The 17,078-nt window shown below is 38.8% G+C and overlaps 1 protein-coding gene across 1 annotated transcript in view; it reads right to left on the bottom strand.

Moving 5' to 3' along the window:
• LOC146653201 (arf-GAP with coiled-coil, ANK repeat and PH domain-containing protein 2-like) overlaps positions 1 to 14,505 on the bottom strand; it is a 50,589-nt gene extending 36,084 nt beyond the window's left edge. The window contains exon 1 of the mRNA XM_085383383.1: positions 14,077 to 14,505. Coding sequence (XP_085239509.1) covers positions 14,077 to 14,129 — 53 coding nt within the window. The 5' untranslated portion in view covers positions 14,130 to 14,505. The remainder of the gene's footprint in view (positions 1 to 14,076) is intronic.
• Between the last annotated feature and the right edge of the window lie 2,573 nt (positions 14,506 to 17,078).

Here is a 17,078-nt window from a genome sequence, read left to right as displayed (position 1 = left end):
CAGGATACCACAACAGAGGGAGAAGAATAACAAATACATCATCCCAGCAAAGGATCTGTGGATTAATTTTTTCTAAAACTGCATTTATTTATGCTTAATCTGGAGTAAAGAAATAATAAGAAATAACATGGCAAATGCCAACACTTGATAATGATATATGGATTTATTAGACACAGATGTATCTGCAGAAAAGCAACAAGGTCTTTAAGGTGCATCTAAAACATACAACACAACAGCGCCTTTAGCATTAAAACACCAATTTAAGGAGTGCACTGCAACGATATAAGCCCACATATCCTAGAAAAACACATTTAAAATAGGAGAAAAGCTCTGAAATGATGGTGCTAGTGGTGGCACATTATGAAAACTTAATGAATGCGCTGCTGTTAAGTCATGTATCATTAGTTATGCAGTGCAGCTCAGATGTGGCCTTTAGATAATGCATGCTTCACATTTATAACCATTTAGCAGCAGTAATCAACACTGAGGCAAGTTTATTCTTAAGACAATAGCAGCATTAAAACTGTTTACATCTACTAATACAACAGTATCTGTTTCTTATCACGGCGATTCTCTCCAATTCAGGCCTATCAGCCAATCGCCCTTAGCATAAACTCACTGAAGATAAGAACAACAGTTTTACATTTCAAATACAATTTATTCTACTGCAGGAAAAAATGTGTCCAACATCATGCAGTGCAGTGCATGAGTGCCATGTGTCAGTGTAAAGCAGAGGGATTAAGAACGTCACCCTGCAGTAGCAGCGGACGGCTTTCTCCAAACCCCCTGTAGCTGTTTGTTCTCCCATATGGCATCAAACTAAGTCGTGGACATCTGGTCAGTGCCGGGGATCCCTCAACAGGAGAGGCTTGGATGTATGCGCATACTGAACAGCAGATACTGTGAAGTGCAACTGTATGACTTAATTTTATTGTTATTTACATGTCCTCGTCTTTCTTCTGTATGTGAAAGGGATTTTGTTGTTGTTGTTGTTTTTTAATGCAGGATGCACAGATGCAGCAGTCACAATCGTTAAAACTATAAACTAGAATTAGCTTGAGTTGCTGGCTATGCTACAAGGCGCATAGGATAAACCTGGTGGTAAGGCTAATCTGAATATCATGCATGAACAGCAAATCCATCACTCAGTAAGTTCAACTGTGGGAATGCCAAAATCAAACTGCTGAGCTTTCAGAAACTGATATATGCCTTATTCAGCTAAATGCTTGAAGAACCTGCCACATAGAGAAGTCCTTTGCTTTGCAACATGTACTTTATTGCACAAGTAATCTCATGTACTTTGATTAATACATGTTAACATAAAATTACATTAGCTGAATAGATCTTTTTTTGTCTTCTGTGCTTCATAATAAGTATAGGAGGAAGACAGCAAAGTGCTTCTTTTTATGAGTCTTAAATAGCAGTCCAAGTAAAGTCTGTGAACTGAGGTCTTAAGTAGTCCAACAGGGCAGAAACAGGGTCAAAGGCAATAGATGACTGTGCCTCTCTCACACAGATATTAACCGTGGTCAAAAGAACATGCTACAAGCCCCGTTTGTCTTTCTCTGCTGCCACGGGCAAAGGACATTTCTCCAGTGATTCACACAGAATCACCACTGCTCTGCCGACCGTGTCGAGCGTCCGACTTCAGGAGGATTTGACTTTTGCTTGGTGATGTAGTTAGTACAAACGTAAGGAGTACAAACATTTGCCAACACTAAAAACAGAGGGAAGGAAGAGTTAGTTAAAACATGTTTAAGGAAAGCTTTAGTTGTACACTTTACAAAAAAGTGAATTGAATTATTACAATAAAATTACCCAATAACAGACTGTGTTTGTCAAGTCAGTCAAATTACTATCTGATTATGTGTTATCTAACATCTTGTCAGGCCAGTTCTTGCTTGATAAAAGTCACTTGATTTCTCTGCCCAGGGGCAAACAACAACATTTAGTATCCAGGTCACAAGTATGAACTATAATAAACATCACTGAAATGAAAGAAGACTGGAAAACTCAGATACAATCTCAGGAACAGACCTAGAAACAATTGTTTTAATTGTCAGTCAGTCAGTCACTGTCATGCTTTCCAAGTAACCGCAAGAAGAAGACCATTTCCTTCTAATCTGAAAAGCTGAGCCTGCAAGCTAAACTTGCAAAAGTGCTGACAGGATAAGAAAAGGAGGGGCTTTGGCAAAACGAACATTTGGGCTATTGCCTCATAGCTCTGAACTTGGAGCATATCCAGGCTGAAACTGGATAATGAGCAAAAGAGGAGAAAGCAGAGGAAAGAAGAGCCACAAAGCTTTGGAAACACCAAGCTCGACACTGAAGAGTCATAAAATGTGGTCCCTACTAGACTAAAGTCACCAAAATAGACAAAGAAAACTCTCTCTAAAAGATACCTGAATGCAGGCATTTAAATTAATGAGCAAACTCTAAGTGTGGGTTGTACAAGTGCTGCTCTACATAAACAAAGTGATACAAAATCCACTAAGTGACAAAGCCCTCTTTTCTGTACAAAGTCAGGACAGTGTGAACCACGGTTTTATCACAGCCTCATAAGACTCCTTTCAATAGAGTTGTCACCAGGTTAGTTTCATGAATTGTGATGAGTGGTATGACAGTCAAATTTCACACTGCTTTACATCATAAATCAGCAGGAAACAGGGAAAAAAATGTCAAAACAGGTCATCTGGGGGAAAAAGGCCAACAACAAAAACAAAACATCATCCTAATTATGAAGCACAGTGGTGGGATCATCATCGTGGGGCTACTTTGAAATCTCTCAGAGAACCAACTGGTTTTAAAGTGTATCAAAAACAATGTTTATAGGTGAACGTCAGAACAGAAGTTCATGGCCCGAAGCTGGGGAGAGGTTAGATGGCTCAATAAGATTATGTGCTTATCAAACAAATCAACAACAGAAATATTGAAAAATCAAGTAAAATTCAGAACCAGCCCTTAAACCAAGAAATATTGGAGCATGACTTCAAAAGGGCAACACTAATGAACTGAAGCAGCAGAAGTTGAAAAGCAGTAACATGAAAGGCAGCATTTTCAGCTGGTTTGGATATACTGACTGCTGACAACTCTGTTTCCACTCCTGGAGTGAGCCAAGCTGAACAGCTGGTTCTAGCAAATGAGACTGAAAGTATACTTGTTGCAGGGGAGTCTGAATACATTTACAGGAGAAAGAAATCCATTTGAAATGTGCTTTGTAGATAGTTGTTTTCTTCTTTTTCTTAAAAACAATATACATTCATATACATATCCACACATGGTATATGCTGTCCTATCAATCATCTGGAACCTGATAAACTAAAGGTGGCAGTGTACGGCCTTCACTCTGGATTAAGTGTACAAAGAGCAAGTAGATATGACAGTCATGAGAAATGCCACATATGCACAAAGTTAACTACACTGGATTTATTATTCTGATCCATTTGATCAGACAAAGTTAAGATATCTATATGGCTTACTTTTATCTGTCATTCTTCTTAAATCCTGTTTATTATAGCTCTTTCTATATTGACTTGTTTCTCTCTTACGTATTTTGGTAAAATGCTTTGTTGCTTGAGACCATGTCTGCTCAGTCTGGTTTCAAGCATTTTACGTTTTATCCTGATTGTTGACTTAAAACTGTTAAATTAGCATCTGAGCAGGTGACACACTGACATTCTTCTTCAGCACTTGATATGGATAATACAAAAAAGCAAAAGCAAAAAGAAAACAAAAATCTCACGCTGTCTTTCACAAGTATGAAAACATGGCAAGTAAGAAGTATATACAAGTTGTTTAAGTGTTTGTATTTATTTTTCCTGGTATTCTGATACAGAAGATACTGCACAAATATGACGACCTGAGTCTTAAGCAGCTGACTTTTGGGTGTAAAAGACTAGCCGAGAAGAGAGATTTAAATCATCGTACATCAAACAACTACAAGGATAATTACATAATAATAATAACAACATATCTTGTGTTTATTCACAGCCCTCATTTTTAAATGTCATAGGGATGATATTTGAACAATTTGTCCCATTTAGGATGCATTACCATGGACTGGTGAGAAAAAAAGGGGGTTGGTGTTTATGAGCTTTATACCAACTCTTTGCTGATGTTTTTTTCCATATCTACTCAGGAAGTTGGAACACCTTGAAAAGTAAAATGTACAGTTTGTAATTGGGCAGACCAATAGTACAATTTCAAATTTGGGAACTGCAGCCCTCCTCTGTCATAGGGTAGATATCTGAGTCTTTTTCTGGGCTTTGTATTGTTCCAAATACTGAATGAATCATGTTAAAAAATGATTTCAATAACGGCAAAGGGATCAACTGAAATAAGTAAAGAAATTTTGCCAATAGAATTAAATAGTCATTTTTATCATATTGACACATCCATTAAAGAGATGGGTATCGTCATCCCCCTATCCAAAGTTCTTCTTATATACAAGTTAACATTTACAATTGCTTTTATATCTGTAGTAATTTTGACTCCTAAATACATGAATCCTTCTTTTGCATTTATAAACAGTGATTTGATTATTGGAGATTCTCTTTCTCTTGATTTAAATAAAGCACTGATGGTATCGTATAACTTATTTAATAACCTGAAAACTGTCTGAATTTATCAATTTGTTTAATGAGATTTACCTGCCAAATTTGACAAAAAGAGGAGAATATCATTAGTAAAGAGATATAAAATGTTCTTGCCCACCAATTTGGATCACTAAGAATCTACATTCTTAGTCTAAAAGGATTCTGGTCTCCAAAAACAGAACAAGAGAGGTAGTTTGTGCAAAAACAGCATTCACAGAGTGTAACCAGTAGATAAAACAAAATGCAAACTCTCTGAACTATGGTATCATTCAACAACAGAAAACTGTGCAAACTATTTGGAAGGGTCACGATGCATAGAGATACCAGATCCCTGCTGGTCCATAGCTGGTGCTGCTCATTCAAGATCTAAAGAAAACATATCCATATTCCAAACCATTAAAGCTTTAAAAAAGCACTCTCTTCCTCCCTCTGTGACAAGGCATCCAAGAATAAATTCCAGGAAATATCCATATGACCACTAGCTTTTTTATTACATGAAACAATAAAAATTAGGGAACTAAGCCTGGTTTAAGTGCGGAGTGGGTGTGAGGATCAAGCCAGAGCTAAATAGGGAGAGACGTGTGGTATAAGACAGACTACAGGCCATGAAGAAGTAAAACGGGGAGAGAAAAAAAGTCTGCTTTGTAAACCACATCAGAGGCAATTTCAGCTTCAGCGAGGCCATGTTTATGTCCTGCTTCCCTTTATGTTGACCCAAAAAGGCACTGATCCAAAAGCTTATGTCAGATAGGACTCCACACCACTGTACATCAAAACAGAAGCCTCCTGCTTGGAATATAAATGCCAATATTACAATATTCTTATATTACTCTACATATCTTATAACACGATCCATCTTCCATTTTGTAAGCCAGCAATCTAACAACAGTAGACAGTAAACAATAGCTTGCTTCCATACTTTAGGAAATTAATTCAAGTCATTTGAATCAGTTCTAGTTAGTCGCCTGACATTCTGCCTCTTAAAGCTTTTGAGTAAACATCCACATAAAAAGGTTATTTTAGCAGGGGGTGACTAAGATTCTAACACTGCCAACAACACTAACAGCAGCTCCGGACTTTTACTGTGCTAGTCTACAAGCACTAGAGTCAATGATTTGTCTGGATAGTAAAATACTGTATAAAAAGAAAAGGAGACACCTAATTCTTTAGCAGCGATTCAGTGACCACACTCCAAAAAGCAAATAATTCCACCCCTGGAGCTCTGTGAGGCAGCTGGCATCTGCCCAGCTGCTTGTGTCTACTCTACATAAAGAAGTCAGGCGGCCGAACAGGTTTGTCATTCATGTTGCTACCGAGTCTTCTTCAGGCCTGCGGTACGGACCTCAACACTTCAAAGACAAAAGGAGACATCAAAGAATATACTTTACACGTATTTCTGTCTCACTGGAGAATATTGTGTAATGCAGAAGCACCGGTTTGGTTGAAAATCTGTTCCCCCGTTGCACAATATCGGAAAAACTATTTATCATGTAATGGTCATACAGAAGTAAAACGACTTCTCGGTTCACCAATTATCTGATTTCAGGAAGTTAATATGCACTGTTGACACAGAAATACCGAGCTCCTCTACCTCCAGTGACAATAACCCGTTTAAAGCCATATTCAAGAGAATACAGGGAAGTTTCCCTAGTTGTTAACAATACTATTTTCCAAATAAAATAGCTCAAACTTCATAGTTAGCCCCAAGCAGGCTTACTTCTAAATTACTATTACTAATCCAATTTAGATGTGTCAGCCTGGCATTACATCTTTACTTTGATGTCTTCCAAATATATCTAGCGTACTGTCAGCCTCCCTCGTCTTGTCTTACTTCTGCCAAGAACTTCTTAAAATACAGGAGGAAGATTATTTTACACAGTCTGCTTTTTTTTTTTTTTTACTTCATTACTTCTCGCAGAAAAGCTGACCACTTTGCATGAAAACGGTTTATTCCACTGGACTGAAATAACAGTGGTGGTAGAGGCAAACAGTTGGAAACATGAAGAATAGGGTGAGATTCAGTCCCGTGACGTAGATCCTGTAATTGTTAGAGAGTGGAGCAGTGCTGTCACAGAAGGGGGTCCTCCAGTGGTAAAAACCCACCATTAGACACATACACACAAACACGTGTCGGCATCGTCAACAAGATGAAGTCATTATTTAAAGATAAACGCTTACTAGCTTTTGGAAATTCTGGTGTGGGATTGACTAAACATCAAGGCCAGCTTCACATTTGGTCTTCCTATGTCACAAGGAAGTAGCAGGAAGGAAACGCACTGATGAGAAAGAGTGGAAACTCTAGACGGTGGCGTTAATGTGATCCACAGATTAATGTGCTCACACACAGTTAGTTCAGTAGGTTTTTTGGATAATGACTAGTGGTGCAACGGATCACGGTTGATCCGAAATCCGAACCCACTCCACGGTTCGGTACGCATGTGATCCGAAGAGTCGAGAAAAAAAAAAAAAAAGTATGTGTATGGTGCGCGTGTTGGGTCTGTCAAGCGATAGTTATGGCCAGCGCTAGCGATCCAAGTGGCGGAGCAGAGGAGTTTGCTGCATTTAAGCAGCCCTTTGCTGCCCAATCCGACCGGGCTAAAGCTATTACAAAAGCTATCGGGGTGTTTAGCTGCAGACGGGAGGCCGTATTCCGTTGTGCAAAACAAGGGGTTTAAACTGTGATGAACGTGCTTGAGCCACGCTATGATATCCCGTTGCTTGTCTACTTCAGTGTGACAAGATCGTTCCAAGCATGTATGAGCAGGAGAAGTTTAAAGCTATGGCTGAACTGTCCCAGCCATCTTCTGTTGATCAAACTACAAATGGGTCTAGCTCCAGGGCAACGGAAAGCCACGTGACTGGGACCGCTCGTTGTATCACAGCGGAGTGGTAGATACAAAGCCCTGCACTGCCCTATAGATTACATTAGATTAAATGAAACTTTATTTATCCCTCGGGTGGGTTCCTCCGAGAAATTCAGTTTCCAGTAGCACAGCACCGACAGAAGTTGCAGAATGTGAGCAGAAATACACACATATATAAATACAGAGTATACAAAAGGGATAAATAGAATAAATAGGAATAAGAATACAAGGGAACGGCACATTTCAAGTATTGTGAGTCTATTACACCGTTGGATATTAACAGAAACTATTGCACAGTGAAAAGGCACTACAGCTTACTTGTTCCCCCCTCCTTTGTCCCCGTTTCCCCTCCCTCTCCCCTCCAGCAAGGAGTTAAACAGATTAATGGCGTGTGGGACAAAGGACTTTTTAAGTCTGCTGGTCCTTGACTTTGGGAGAAGCAACCTGTCACTGAACAGACTTCCTCTGGTTGTTTATGGCCGTGTGCAGAGGATGCAGAGGATGCCCAGCATGGTCCATAATGTCCATATTGCACCTTAATTTGTTTTTATATAAGTGCGTGGAATGAGTCTTCAGTTGAATGTTTTTTAATAGGCAAAAAATACTTAAATAAGTAAATGGCGAGTCGAATTTGTCTTTTTTTTTTTTCTATTTTTGCTGATCCAAAAATTGATCCGATCCGTGACTTGAAACCGTGATCTGATCCGAACCGTGAGATTTTTGATCCGTTGCACCACTAATAATGACACATGTTTAGGAATTAAAGTCAATCCCCATTTACATTTTCAGTAACTAACATAATTGTTGATCTAATGATTATTTTTTAATACTTAGATAAAAAAAAAAAAACGTTGCAGTCAGCAACTGCCGGAGGTGTAGAAACCATGGACATTATCCCTATGACTGTGAAGTGATGTACAATCAGCTTTTACAGCATTTGGCTGAATCTGAGTAGAGAGTATAAACCTGTACACTTCAAAGTTAATCCTGCTAATTCTATCAGCAGTCACATCTCCAATAAACACTAGTGACCTGGTTCCACTAGCAGCCGTACATGCCCATGCCACAGCATTACTCTCATGATGTTTGACAGACCACTACTTTGGCTCCTTCTCCATACTTTTTTCTTTCCATCATTCTGGTGCAAATTAACCTTCATTTTTTTCAGGCTCTTTTAGATGTTTTCTGCCAATGTCTAAACTGGTCTTGTTGATCTCGAGTGTACCCAGAGGTTTGCACCTTAATGTAAACTCTGAAAGTCACAGATCACCCACAATAGTTGTCTCACAGCTGGCCAGTGCATTCATTCTTTTAAAGAATGAAATAGATTGTTAATGTGGCCACTCCTTAATTATTTACTTTATTTTTAGTTTGGATTTCAGCCTAAAGAATACTAAAAGCCTCCTGTGAAGATCCCCTTTACTTGCATTAACAGCTCACTGAGCCGTGAATTAATTATCCAATCAGTTTTGAGCCACTGAAAATAGGTGACTGTGTATAAAACTAGCTGTGAACCCCTAAACAATTATTACAATACTAACTCTCTAATATTAACTGACTATTTTGCATAATCATATGTTGATTGTTTAAATTAAAATCTACTTTAATGATGTAAAGATGGCAACACTACAAAAATTGTGCCCATGTCCACAAAGTTACAGGTTTAACTGTATTTGCTGTAGACGAGGGGAAAACGATATCATCAACAATCATTGTTCAACAATATTATGTATTTGGAGAGCTATAAATAATAATTATAACAAAAGTATTTTCTTAAGGACTTACAGAATATTCTCTCATTTAACAGATCAATCACTTATAGACAGTGAAAAGCCTGCCTCATAAAAAAATCCAGAGTTAATAATTATATACCGAAGGCAATGTGTAAAATCCACAAAATCTGAGGTTTTGAAAAAGCATTTTTAGAGAGATAAATTAACAACAGCTTCTCTCTGCTTCATCCTCTCTGTTAAAATAATTGTATACTTGAAAGTTAAAGTATTTACACGGATATTTATGTGATATAAAGAGCAGCCTCAGTCCTCACATTTCATTCATTTTAATTGGCTTAATAACCATTAAAAGGAAATGGACCAGAGCTTAATTAAATCAAACTGCAAATAGCCCAGCATGATAACAAGCCCACAGGTGGACTCCCATGGGAAGCTAATCAGGATGTATCGCACTGCATGGTCACACACCCAATCAGAAGCACGTACTCGCGTAATAATGATTAAAAGGGACGCAACAACAAGGAGAACTTTTCTGCCACTTACAGAAATTACCTCACCGACAACTAGTCTGAAAACATTTCCATCATACTATAATTTTCTTGATGGGATAATTTCTTGTGTGTCCTATGTAAAAAAACTGGAAACCTTTCAGTTTTACAGATGTTATGATCAGTTTAATAAATGGAGCCTATAGTATCCATAACTTTCGAGGTCCTTAAGCTACCCCCACATTGCTTATTTCATATAAAAAGACACTACAGATAATTGCTTTTGTTGGGGACATTGCAGAGTGGAACAGCATATAAAATATGTAAAACATCTGTTCCTATACTTGTGGAGAGAAAAGCTGCTGCACTCTGGAGGGAATTTTTAACTATCATACTTGAAGAGGAGCCAGGAAGCTCTCGAGTCCAACATCTATTCTCAAGTGGAAAACTAGGCTACTAGGGTTTACTGCCAAAAATACATAACTTTTTTGCACTAGTGAACCTCTCATGCAGCCCGAACACATGGTTTACAACCAAAGACAGTTTCTCCAACAAAAATGAGGATGAAAAAAAAACAAACAAAAAAAAGTAAGTGGGGTGTGCCAAAATACCACTTAAAAACAACCCTCTCTACATTTGGGGGCTCCATATTCTCCAGCACCAAGTTGAAAGCAAACACCAAACTGGAAACAGATGTTGAGCAAGTGAGAGCTAATTCACGCTGGTGCGTATTACATGTTTTTATCCATACTCTGTGTCTCCTGCGTCGTCGTCGTCTTCCCTGGCCAAACACAACGAGAGGGGGGTTGGATAAACGGCAGCAGAGCTGCGGTGGTCGAAGTGGAAAACTATGGTGCAGTAATCTCTAATAACTATGGAGCAATGATGAACCTACAGCAGTGTTTAAGTCAGGAAATGCTAACTGATGACTCATCCAAAAGGGGGGCAAAGGTCACAAAAAAGCACAAACAGAGACAGGGCTATATTGTTACCTTGCTCAGACAATCATGGGAAGTGGATGTGAATTAGATTAACAGAATAAAACACAAACTGGAGTTTTTAGACAAAAAGTAACGACAACATTTGTCGAGTTCTATGTGTTGTATCACATCTGCCCATACAGTGGTGTTTCCTACTCATAGATTTTACCTCATCACATACATTTGGTGACACATTTAAAAACAGTCCTCTTGCTCTCATTCTGAAAGTTCAGTTGCTGCTAGCCAACTAACACCGACCATTCCTGTCTCATGTTACCAGCTGACTCACGGGCCAGGTTGCCGTGGCGGCCCTCAATATGATTCAGCTTTTTCTACTGCAAGTCTCTCATCCCACAGCCTCCAGCCCCGCCAGTCTGAGCTGCAGCTCAGCTCTGGAGATCCACTGTCAGCTGGATGCATGGGCGTTTCCATAAGTTTATAAACCAGGGTGGGACAGAGTGGGATAAGAACAAAATAGAGGTGCCGAAAGGAAATCAGAATATTTGATGAGAAATACAATCAGTGTAAAAAAATTGGGATAGAAATTGTCCAACTGAAAGTGGTGCTGCACGAAAGTTTAAACATAACTTTATATTTGATAACTGTTTGTTTGTTTGTTTGTTTGTTTTGCAAAGTGGAAAAAAAGTATGCTGGCTTTTTACTTAAGTAAAAGTTAGAATCCTGCTTAAGCAGCTTAACAGTGCACAGGCTGTAATATCAAAACACACTGCCCTGACCAAAAACAACCCCCCACAATCTCTAATATTTCATTGGATCACCTTCAGCATTTGGTGTGCTTATGTCAAATGCCTGAGTGTGTCAATGTACCATTTCCACCAGGGAAGAAAAAAACTGGTCACTCGATATATTCAGCTATTCAACTGACCTCAATTTTTGGGTGGTACATGATGATGCTGATCCCACACCTAGACCAAAAGTAACAGTATCCTAGACCAATGTAAAGCTCTTACACTTTGCTAAGTAAAATCCAGGTGTTGACCCAAACTAAATGTGTTTACCATTTAGAATGGCACTTGTCCAAATCATTATGACTTTAATGTTGCAGCTGTTGACTTATTATATTTCATAGTTTGATCCATAGTAATGCAATGCTTTGGTTTTAGTGTGGATTATAAAGCTGGCATCCAAAATGTAGAACAGTAGAAGCACCAAGCAGCATAACATAGAAATAACTGGAGAAAAAAAACCTGCTAGAAAACTACTACGAGAAAAAGTACTATAGTGAAATCATTGAGTTAAGCACTAAGTTACGTTCCTACAGGTTCTATCCATGATGTCCTTCAGTGGTGCAAGATTACATGTACTCTGGTCAAACAGCACCGACATCGGTGGCACCGGCAAGTTCAGTGCAACCGATGGCAAGTTCAGAAGTCCTGGAGGAGAAACTCACTGCTTGTTGTTTATTTGTCACAAACTAGGCCAAGTACTTTGCCTGCTGCATCCAAACCCCTCCAAGAATTCCCTCAATAAAAGTGATAACTTTTATACTTTTGATAGGGACAGGCAGAGAAGCAGAGTTATTTACATTTAAACAGACAGAACGAGAACTACTGTAAAGTCTAATGATTAATTTTGACTTTAGGTTAATGTTTTACAGGATTAATCAACAGATTCTTTGGTCTCCAGAAGTCAGAAAAAGAGCACCTTTTTAAAGCCCAAGGTGACCCCAAACGAGTATATATTCATCAAACATCATCTAACTGATCAACAGATTACCACTTTCCACATCTTTTGTGCATTTGTTTTTGGAATAAAGCAAGGACAAGGTAATGGTGTCATTTAGGTGCTGTAACAGGTGCCGCAGCAAAGTTACAGGTCAGAGAAAGGTCAATCACACACCGCCTCAGTGCCGGGAAAAGCAAAGCTCTAATTAAGAAAAATAAGTGCCAAGCCTTTTTATACTGCTGCAGCCTTGCAATGAATTACCTTAAAAGATGCTCGGACCTGGCTCATGATGATGACTGTTCTTATTTACTAACATAAATAAAAAAAAGTCAGGCAAGTCTTGTATACAAATGAGTGACTTTCAGTATTTCAGATTCTGCTGGATATACATCGCAAACAAAGCCTCTGCACTCCCACTGAACAGTTTCCTTTCTTTGTTTGAAAAACTGCCTCGCTGACATAGAAAACTTCAAACTGTATGCAGTGACTCAGCGCTCTGTTATCCACAATCAATGAAAGCAAACGTAAGTGTGATGACGCAAAGAGGTGAGGGCTTCAAAGCCTGTGGCAGCATGCAGCACCTCGAACACCTCAAATACCAATGAGCTGACACACTAAGCAGCACACCAGTTAGAGCGCTTTAATAGTAATAATGTGTCCAATTTAAAACAGTGAGTAAAAGGGAGCAATCGTGGTCACACAGCCTTAAACCAGGCAACAACGACCGACTGGGACATTTCCCCTTTGTTCAGCCCTATGAATACAATCCTAAAGGAAATGCTCAGTCTCAGAAAAACAACAACTGCAACAACAACTTTCGAACATCTGTTCCTCGTTTTTGTGAGAGAGGATGTTGCAGCAGCAGCAAGGGAGCGCGAGGGGCTGTGCAGGGAGGAAGAGGGAGGAAGAGGGGAAGATGCTTTTTGTCTCAAAACACTGGACAGTTCAAGGCCACTGTTAGAGGAGGGAGGTGAGAGCCATTTTTACACAAATTTCAGAAGAAGTGTGTGTGTGTGTGTGTGTGGGGGGGGGGGGGGGGGTGATTTCAGAAATGACCACACAGAGAACACGTCACATGGACGGTAACACTATTTTTAAAGTCACCAGTGATTTGTCTTTTTTTCACTGATCAGCTCGTAACTGAAGGAGGAAAGAAGCTTACTGCTTACGCTACTAATATGTCTTTATATGGAAACGATCATGAATGTGTCAGGTTACTTTAAAAGCAAGATAATGAGCGGACAGTGAAAATAGACATTGGGTCTAATTAGAAATATAAGTGTGATCAAACAGAAAAGTGAATTACAGATGCAGTGCTGCGCACAGTAAACACAAAGCTGGCTGTCATGAAAAAATACACTATTAAGCAGGGTCATGCCAGTCAAGGATCCTGGGACAGACTCTAATCTCTGCGTTCATATTTAATGTATTTTACTATGTTTACATAATTTATATTGGGGGTAAAAACAGGCGCTGGAGCAGCTTTCCACTGCACCACGACTCTCAGCGAGTGTCTGTTTGGTTTCCTCGTCCCAGCAGCAGCCTCCCAGACTGGCCCCAGCTCTCTTAGGGACAAAAATAGAAAAGTAGCAGGCGACGAACAGCTAGCTACTTACTGCTGATTGGCGTGAGGGTTTAGCAGGCGGCTAGCCGTATACTTTTACCCCTGAGATAAATAAATTAAAAAGCAGCGGACGGGACAATAAAAAAGCCTGGCTGTCATCACTCACCTGAACCTTGGGGAGTCCTTCAAACACTCCTCGAAATCCACAGTTATCTTCATTTTTGCTGCAGTGGGTGAAGCCGCAGACCTATGCTCTCTTTTGATTAAAGGCAATAATCCAGGCTGAGTCTTTCTCGCTAATTAGCTTGTTTGCTAACGCTGCCGATTCTCAGTCCGACCAGCTGGCTCCACTCCGTCACCCCCTCTCTGCTAGCCAGCTAGCCCCGGAGGCCAGCAGCTACGATGAAAAAGTGGCGGTAATGCGACCATAAACGACCGTAACGTTGAGTGTGGGGACTGCAGTTTGAGGCGGAAGGGTCAGCGTGGAAAAACGGAAAGTGTCGTCCGGTAGCTAGGTCATAGCAGCCAGCGGGAGTGGAGCGCACACACTACACACACACAACTCCGAAGATCGTCTGTCGTGGTCAGAGAGGGATCCACCGGCCAGTGCGCATGTGCCCCATTGCTGAGGACGTATTGAAATGTAATTCACAAAATAACGCGCAAGGCAGGAATATGACAACTATATAACAACTAATAACTACTCATGAAAGTTCATTACTGACTTTTTAAATAAGGTTTGACCCAACAATCCTTGCTATTTCTACATAAGCGGTAAATGAATAAACTAATTCACAAATAGATCCAGTAATAACTAAGAATATAGGATATTATTGCATCCTTCAAAGTATCTATAATATTCACTGCTGTGGAAAAAGTATTTATCTCCTTTTTACTTTCTTATGTTAATTTATTTAATTTATTTATTATTATTTATTTTGCATATTTGTCAGACTTTCGTGTTTCAGATCATCAAACACGTTTTAATATTAGACAAAGATAACCCAGGAAAACAAAAAAAATGCAGTTTTCAAATGATTATGTCATTTGTTAAGGGGGTTAAAAAAAACTACCTGGCCTTGTCTGACAAAGTAAAACAAAATAAAAGATCTCAAAAAGCAGCACATCGTGCCAAAATCCAAAGAAACTCCAGAACAAATGAGAAACTGGCATTTATCAGTCTGGAAATGGTTATAAAGTCGTTCCTAAGGCTTTGGGGCTTTAGCAAACCATGGTGAGAGTCATTATCCACAAATTAAGAAAACTCTGTCAGTTTTCTTAACCGCAGTCAGGACTTAAATGCAATTGAGATGCTTTAGCATGACCTTAAAGTGTGGACTAAAAAATCCTCATCGTGAGTTGTTGTAAATGCTTGTTTGCAGTTCTTGCTGCCCGGGGTGGCACAAATAGTTATTAGGTAACAGGGAGAGGTAGGTTTGGATAACTTTATTCCTCTTGATAAATAAAATGATTATTTAAAGACAATTACTCAGGTTTGTTTAATATAAAAAAATCAGATTATCTGAAACATGAGAAAAAAGTGGGAAATATGCAAAATAAGAAGAAGAGGGAAAATACTTTTCACTGCATTATATATACATTACTCTATAAAACATATAAAGACACAGTTCGAGAGAAACAATGTGGGACACATTAGTGATGCTGGGAGGTGGTCTGACATTTTCAAATAAACAGTAACTTATAAATAAAAAAAACAATAAACTGTGCAGATGGCAGGCTTGGTATTTAGGATGTGAATAGCAAATATATTTTAATTTAAATACAACATTTCCAAGGATAAAAGCTTAAATATATTTCAAAATTTATTATTAATCTTTTTAACACATACATGTGCTTTATATTTCATCCTGTGAGAAAGTGAAAATAAATCTTTCTCACTTTCCTTTCCTTCAGTTTTCTTGTACTCTGCACTCAAAACATTCTGTGCAGGACATTTGGAAATGAAGAGATATTTTCCCCTGATTATTACCAAAGTCCTTCTCATTTAAAGTCTCTGATATTGCCCTGCTTCATACTGTCACGTGCAATGGTCCCAAAGAGCTTTTCCTTTTGATTTTCTTTTAGGAAACCACCACAAGACGTAGCCATCAGCCCACAAATGATAAGCTGACTTTAGTATCTTTAGTAACTTTTAATTTAACTGCTTTTATGTCAGCAAAATTAAACATAATTGAAGGTTTTTTCAATAAGTTTAGACCCATTTATCAGTGCACCCCTAATGAAGAGGTAATGTAATGACACAAATCAGTGATGTGGATTTAAAACACACTTTAACTGGAATATAACAGAAGTACAAACTGTTCTGATAACACGTGGAAATCACTGTGACTTATAAAGCATCTGCATGTTTTTATTTGACAAAATAACATAAACAAATTTGGCTAATGTAGCATAAATCATTATGATTCTCTAGTCTGCTCACATATACTTTATTTTTTTTGTTTGTTAGTTAGTGGTTGTTTACAGTACAGCTCCAGATCAATGTCCAGCTGCAGGCTTTACTCACTTTGAATTATGCTATGAACTGATATGGATCCGTTTATATCTTTTATTCACTGTAACATTTAACTTTTGGGTGACGGCATAAAGACAGAGAAAGAGCAAAATAAACCGGAAGTGTGGACATGTAGTCAAATTCACCAAAAATTATAAAGCTGTAGCTTTTGTTTTACCCAGATTCATTGACGATGATTTCACTAAGCACTGTGCTGTACTGTAATCGGTTTTGGCTTTGCAACCTGCTCTTCTAGGGTTAGCCTCGGGTTTGATATCTAAACCTAAGCTAAAAAAAAAAAAAAAAAGCTCAAACCCAAAATAGGTTAAACCAGGTGGATTAGGTCTGATTATTCACTCTGAATTATTCTCAGACATTACAATAGGTCATCCAACTGCTTAGATTGCTTTTGAAGGTGACACTGTAATGTGTATCCAACTGAACTGAGTTGTGCAAATGCAAAAAGGGCTGATTATATTTGCAAACAGCATATTCCATTAATTTTATTTACAAGGCACTGCTGGCATCATGAATGAGAGCTGAGCTCCCCTAAACGTTTAAACTTAGAATCGCCACTGGTTCACATTTCCCGCACCTGCAATGTGCACAGAAGGTGTTGCATTAAATGTGTCCATGATTTCCCTACAGGTGTG

The sequence above is a fragment of the Rhamphochromis longiceps genome, linkage group LG15 (assembly GCF_057381845.1).
Source record: "Rhamphochromis longiceps isolate RC_006_pf linkage group LG15, R_longiceps_female_GT1.1, whole genome shotgun sequence".
NCBI lineage: Eukaryota > Metazoa > Chordata > Actinopteri > Cichliformes > Cichlidae > Rhamphochromis > Rhamphochromis longiceps.
Note: the sequence above shows the minus strand (reverse complement) of the source record. Positions and strands in the feature narration are given on the sequence as shown.